General features: G+C 30.5%; 1 protein-coding gene and 1 long non-coding RNA gene across 2 annotated transcripts; both read left to right on the plus strand.

The window, feature by feature from the left end:
* Window positions 1–295: 295 nt before the first annotated feature.
* On the plus strand, window positions 296–2,696 carry LOC119665896. The gene is made up of 2 exons (XM_038075151.1): window positions 296–717; window positions 926–2,696. Exons 1-2 carry the CDS (start codon window positions 543–545, stop codon window positions 1,519–1,521), a joined length of 771 nt encoding a protein of 256 aa, XP_037931079.1. The 5' UTR covers window positions 296–542; the 3' UTR covers window positions 1,522–2,696.
* Window positions 2,697–2,779: 83 nt separating this feature from the next.
* LOC119673303 lies at window positions 2,780–3,168 on the plus strand. Its single transcript, XR_005252038.1, has 2 exons — window positions 2,780–2,812; window positions 2,958–3,168. It is a non-coding gene; the product is annotated as an uncharacterized LOC119673303 (long non-coding RNA).
* The last annotated feature ends 3,907 nt before the right edge of the window (window positions 3,169–7,075 follow it).

Raw genomic sequence — 7,075 nt, forward strand, 5'->3', positions numbered from 1 at the left:
ATTGTTTTGAATAAAAATTAAATATTGCTTATAAGAAATGTGTAAAATTCGCCTTGTTAATCTTTTCTAATTTACATATGTATATATGTATATTTGACATACATATATTTCTTAAAGAATAGTTTTCCAGATTATGTTTGCATAAATTATATGATGTAATATCAGCATAACAGCCCCCTAACTTCGGCTCTGGGTAGACCCTTGACTGTGAAATATAAATGAAAAACCGCATTTATATAATAGAATATTTATCAATTTATATTGCGGACTATAATACTTCAAGTACGCGTTGCACACAAAGCCGAACCGTTTGCCGAATGTAATAAGAAGAATAATAATACATGCACACAAACGAGTTTGGCTTTACGTGAGGGGTGGAAAAGTATTCTTTAATGGTTACAAAGCAGATTCCAAACATGAACGAGTCGTTCACAATTGTGTAGCCGAATCGGCTCAAAAGTCGTCGTAAACAGAGATGAGTTCGAACGCAGTCGTTGGCAACGTTCAGTACATTTGTGCATGCGGACGCGAGCGGTTACGGAATGCAGAAAAAAATAAATATTAAGAAGCTAATAAAAGAAGTAGAAGTTCGACCAGCGTTATGGAATATGAATAAAAAAGAATATAGTGATAAAGTTAAGAGGAAGGAATGTTGGGAACAAATTGCAGCTATTTTCTCTGATCCTGTAATGACAACGGACGAAAAGAAAAAATTAGGTTGGTTTACATTGTCTGATAGCAAGTACTCGAAATTACACTTTTCACCCGAATTATTGATATGTATCTACAAATGCAAGTTTGTATGTATGTGTACGTATATGTATAGAATTTTTAATTTATTTTATTATTACAAATGTTTAGCAATAAAAGCCAGTAGCTTATCGATATACTTATGAGCGAATAAAATGTTGCATTCTAATTTCAGAGGAATTGTTGCACAAAAAATGGAAGAATATTAGAGACAGATTTGCACGAGACATTTCGAGCAAGAAAAGGAAGTATAGAGATAAATCTGAATGTAAATCGCCTTATATGTTTACAGAACAGTTGCAATTTTTAAGAGAGGTTGTTATTTCTAAAAGAAAAGCAAAGTCCCACACGACACAGAACGAGGATGAGGAACATATAGTTAATACACATCCAAAAAATCCAAACCAATATTCCCTTGAAGAAAGTGCTTTCAGTACTGAAGAAAACAAACACAAAGAATTGCAAAAAGATGACAACTATCATTTTTTACTGTCTTTGTTGCCGAGTCTCTCCGGGTTGACAAAAGCTCTAAATCTGAATTGCAGGATTGAACTAATGCAGATTGTCGCTAAGTATGTCTCTGTGTCTCGGGAAACAGTGCCTGGAATAGCGAGATATGGACCAATAATTGAAAGTAGTTCACAACGCAATCACAACCATTTGATGCAATTTAAGGCATTACAAGCAACACATTCTGGAACCGAAGACTTAGATGATGATGCAGAATCGGATATATATGACATTAATATTAAAAACGAAACCAATTTATAGTCCTAACTTATATAAGTATGTATGTAAAAACTTATAGTATTTCAAATTCTTTAAATAAGTTTAACACAGACACTGCAAAAATACATATTCAATTTATTTGTTAACCTTTCTTAATAACTAAATAGATGGTTGTAATTGTAGACTACGAATATGATTAAATATTGTTTAACATTATGATATGATTACACTTATACTTGTCGAACTTCTTTAGGATATTTTATATGGGTATTGTATAGATTTTTTACGGAAAATGTAACATTTTGCTACATATAAGTCGAGTTAAGTATAACAGTCTAAAAATAGTATTAAGTATACAAACAAAAGGTTTAATAATTAAAAAAAAAATTAGTAATTGTTGCAGTATGGTATGCAGGTACCCATGTAAAATCACTACTTATTTTGTTACCAAACCCATATTTTTTTCACATTTTCCACTACGTTATCGGTACAACTGCAGGGCCACAATAATGTACGAAAGGCGTTCACATAATATTCTCGTACATCACACAATTGGAACTGTGTTGTCCAGGTATTTTTGCCCAGCTTTGCGAGATGCATTTGGATTATTTACAGTTGTGTCAAAATTCAGTGCAGTCCATTTTAAATAGCTGCAATCATATGTCCTGTATATATGGTCTTAATATAAAGTCTAAAATGCTTTATATGAGAGAGAATAGTTAGATACTGTTTAAATATTTTTGACTAATTCTTTTTCGAGTCATATTTGTATTTTAACAAAGTTTTCAACAGTTCTCCATCGGATTCCTGTAGAGATGAAAGGCCACTTCCACGTGCAACAAGAAATCCTCAAATCGTGGAAAAATTTGTCATTCTGATTTGGGATAGTTTCTTCTCTGAACTATCGCTGCTTATATCCACTTTATTTTTCACCGTTTGAAAGAAAGACAATTCAAATACGCTTTACGACAGTTGGCAAAACTACAAACTTACCTGCAAGGATTACTTTACAAGTGTGAATATAAAATTGTAATTAGTTAAGTTCGTCAAACGACAAACAAATCTACAACCAGTTTGATTGAACTATAATAACCTTATAATAGTACGTTTCCACTACGTACTTAGTAAGCTTCATTTACTGAGTAAATTGCATTAGCCATACAAAGAGTTTCCGTGCTTTTTCATTTACTATAAAATATAGTAAACAAAATTCGACCAAAATTATACCAAATATCACGAATGCAACATTGGAAATGATTGAAATTTGACATATTTGACACATGAAACAAAATGTTAACATAAACAAACAATCAAAATTCAAAACAAACAACAGGTAAGAATTTTTTAAACATTTGTTTCTTTATAAACAAAATATATAATTAATACATAAAAATATAAAAATAAGTTTATTTATCAAATATATATTTAATATAATTATAAAATTTCATATATTATTTATTAAAAATTATTTATTTCAGGTTAACATCAGGAAAGCAATAATTGAGATCTCACAAGTTTGATTTATAAATTTGAAATTGTGTTTAATGTAAAACAAAAAAATATTACCCGGAATGCGTGTGGAACCGTAGAACTATGGGAAGAAAATCTTCTTCCCTAAAAAAGTGAAACAGGTTTTATGGTAACCGCGTCCGAAGTGCAAACGAAAGTGCACTTCACCCAACATTTTAGGCAAGTGTTCAATAAGTGAAATTTCTATCATATCATTACTTTTTTGTAATTAAAACCACATAATCCTTTACGATTAATATTAGATGTTTTATTTAATAGTTAATGTTATGTTAACTATTTTTCTCATTTATTTTAAAACAGAAAGAATCAGCAATGTATTGTGGTTTCAACGGAGGCTCCGTCATCGTGGAAGTTTGTCAATAACGTGTATGGTATATAATTTTGGAGAACTTGCCTATTGACAACACCATCAAATTAATTTCTGATAGTCATCCTCACCGTTACTGTCAGCGTCGTCAACATTATCGTCAACATCTTTGAAGCCAAAAAAGAACACACCTACAAAGAAAAGCAAAATCAATGATAACCAACTATATTTTTTTATTTTTATTTTTAATATATTTTAAATTATTAAAATTATAAGTGTAATAATATAAATTTTTTATAAATTTTATAAGTATATATAAACTAATTATATGAAAAATATATAAGTACATATTTTTTGTTGTTTTTATTTTTAATTTATAAGTTATTAGTGTTAAGGTTATGGACAACTAATAGGTATTAGTTAAAATAAAACTTATTGAAAATTTTAACTAAACATCGCCTTATTTCTTTTCTATTAAGATTGTGGTTGTTTAGTGTTCAAACTTGTTTTGAAGCCCTCTGTTGTCTTCTCAGCAACTTAGTAAAATTTTATTCTTTATTTAATAATATTTACTGCCCGTACTTTCCAAAGTCTTTTTTGCAACTTCCTTTTTTTCTAGTAATCATTGAAGAAAGCACTATCATTTGTTGATTTTGAATTATTTGTAATTTTTTAAAAACTATTGTATGTTCTTTTGTATGTGCAGCAACTGCCGCTTTTATATTGTGAACAACATTACAAGCATCAGGGCCTGTTTACACTATCATGAACGTGAGATGAACTTGACGACAACATGAACTGTCAGTTACATTGTCATGAGCGTGAAATTTGTTTTGTTTTGTGTAAACGTATAAAATGCTTGTGTAAGTAGTGCAGAGTACAGAAATTGAGAGTATTCAATATCCCAGCGGGACTTTCAGCGCTGAGGCAATCGCATACTTCAGCGCTGAATGTCACAGCCTTGCCGATATACATCAGGTCCTAAGCGGAAAGGACAGTTCTAAGAGTGAAGAAAGGAAATATAACAGATAGAAAGAACTTCGAAAATCTTGCCAAGCAGCGTCTGTAACTTTCAATGCCATAGGACACGATAAATCTTAAGTTCAGCATTTTAAAACTGAACTAAGCAACAAAAAAGTTGAGAAGGCATCAGTCAAATCTACCAACTAACGAATAGCACAATTGCATGGTTCACTGACGGCTCGCTTACGGAGAAAAGTGCCGGAGTGGGCATAGTCGCACCAGGAGCGGGCATACGCGGATAAACTGGCCAGGAAAGGAGCAGCCACACCGATGATGGGGCCGAAACCTTTTTGTGGACCAGGATATAATAAGCTCCTTTGTCTCATAAAAATAAAGAAGAGCTAGAATAAAAAGGATTACTGGGATAATATACCAGGATTAAAACAATCCAAATCACTCACAGGAAACAGGGCACTGTAAACTAAAACACTACCTTACAAATGCACAAACGCAACAGGCTCCTAGGAATGTATATTCTTATGGAAGAGGCAATAAAACTTTGTAAAGTAGGTTCTACACTACTTTTTATTGACGCCACAGGGTTTAAAGACCTACTCTAACCCCAGAAGGGGGCACAATAGACCCGATAGTCGGAGTGCCACATCCCCTTACAATAATAATAATTTTAATTTCGTTTTTTTTTAAACGCAGCTAGAGTTCATAAAATGATTTTTTTCTCCTTACACAATTTGTTTGATCTTGAATATGGGTTTGCAGATATATGAACATATATATATAGATAGAGAGACCTGCTTTTATTGATTCCTTATCGATTTTTTGGTTCATTTAAATTCTTGTTTCTGCTTTCTGCACAATAGCGTGAATCATTCTTTGGACTTTCGGTTGGAAAAAGACACGTCATTCAACCTATAATATTCTTAACTGTGCTGATTTGTTTTATTTAAGAAAATTCTATATTATTTGTTTGATATTTATTAGATTTTAGTGTTAATAATAAGTAAATAATTAAATTGAAATACAGATGAAATTGGCGAATTTCATGAGGTAAGAAACCTAATAACGTCCGGTCATCTGAAACTCTCAATTGGGCTCAGTGATATTTGAAAACATGAGCGTATTGTTTAACAATTCAATCTTTCTGGAAATTTAAATCAAGGTTCAAAAAGGTTCAGAGCAGTCGTCTGATATACCAAATACCTAATTTAACTTAGTGCTTTTATGTAGAGAAAATATATACATATGTATGTGTACATATAAAAATTATGATTTTATAAGATCGTAAAAGGACTCATATGAAAATCAACGAAGAGAATTGAAAAATAGTAACTGAACTACTGAAAGCTATATATCTTCATTCAATGCGGGCTGTGAAAAAACTAATTGTTGAATTCGTCGTCTATTGTGTTGACCTTCTCTCTTCACAAAATTTATACTAATACTGATCAATATTCTAAATAAAAATCGGATACAGTTACGGCGTACAGTGGAGCAGAATGGGAGATAGCCAGATAGTCGTATGCCAATTGATACTGTCATTTAATTAAAGATGAAAAACTACATTTGTAGGTACATAAGCTTTGTTTGGAAATTTGGATTTGAAAAATCGAAATTGAATTATTAGGAAGAGGATAGATTAATAAATTGTGTCCGAATTTATGTCATCCGATTTAGAATGAGATGAAATACATTAAAACTACTTCAAAATATCTATTCAAAAATATTTTTACTATATATACATATGTATGTGTATGTTGAGGAGCCTTATGTCGAGGAGCCAACTTGAAACACGTTAATATTTCGAAAACAGATATAAACTTATTAACTTGATTAGAATAAGAATGAAAAAATTATTTAAAATTAGTTCAAAATATTTGTTTGAAACTTTTTTATAAAATATAAACAATGCTGCAAAGATTGTAAAAGATCTTTAACTCTAAATCGGATTAACTTATGAATTTTGAATTAATTTCAGGGAATTTAGAATATGTACATAAATACACTTAAATTGATTCAAGATATCTGTTGGGAAATATTTTTTATTATATATTTTTTGAAAGGTCTTGACAAAGGTTGACAAATTCGAAAAATTTTCATATTTCCTTAAGACGAAATACATTAATATTTGTTTATAATATTTATTTGAACATTTATAAGTAATATATGAATGTATATTTTCAAAAAGTCTATTAATTAGCAAATAATTGCTTCTTTGTTCATCTATAATTTTCTTGAAATTTACGGTTTGGATATTTTATCAAATAATTTTTGATTCGGTGCTCTAAGCCTAGTACTAAGTCCAGACCATTTCGAACGAAAATTTTTAATAAAATCTTTCTAAAAAATGTTTGCCAAATTTTGGACATTATGGATAATTTTTTATGTCGTTATTTACATATGAACATACATATGTAAATTTTTCTTATCAAATGGATATTGTACTTGGTTCATGCGAGAGTTTTATTTGTAATTTTAGCTGTCAATTGTTGTTGCTTTCAATGCAAAATGAAAATTTTCGACAGCTAAAATGACAAACATTAGTACTTCGTTTTACAGAAAAGTGCTGAACATATTTAGAAATTTCTTTTCGCAAAATTATTATCTTAAATAAAAACTGTTTTCTGCAGTCCAAACTACAATTTTGCAATTGTGTTGAATTGTGGAATGTGTGTGGAATGAGCGAATCTCCGAAAATTTCACATTTCCCACAGCTACAACAACAAATTATATTGAGCGTAAAATTACACATTTGCCACAGCCGAACTCTTTCTTAAATTT

This window comes from Teleopsis dalmanni, chromosome 1, assembly GCF_002237135.1.
Source record: "Teleopsis dalmanni isolate 2A chromosome 1, ASM223713v2, whole genome shotgun sequence".
In the NCBI taxonomy this organism is placed as follows: domain Eukaryota; kingdom Metazoa; phylum Arthropoda; class Insecta; order Diptera; family Diopsidae; genus Teleopsis; species Teleopsis dalmanni.

What these genes read in the sequence shown, in the direction of transcription:
- LOC119665896 (XM_038075151.1), top strand. Translation starts at nt 543, where the DNA reads ATGCAGAAAAAAATAAATATTAAGAAGCTAATAAAAGAAGTAGAAGTT. An exon ending in GGACGAAAAGAAAAAATTAG is followed by an intron (nt 718 to 925) that starts GTTGGTTTACAT and finishes TTCTAATTTCAG; the next exon opens with AGGAATTGTTGCACAAAAAA.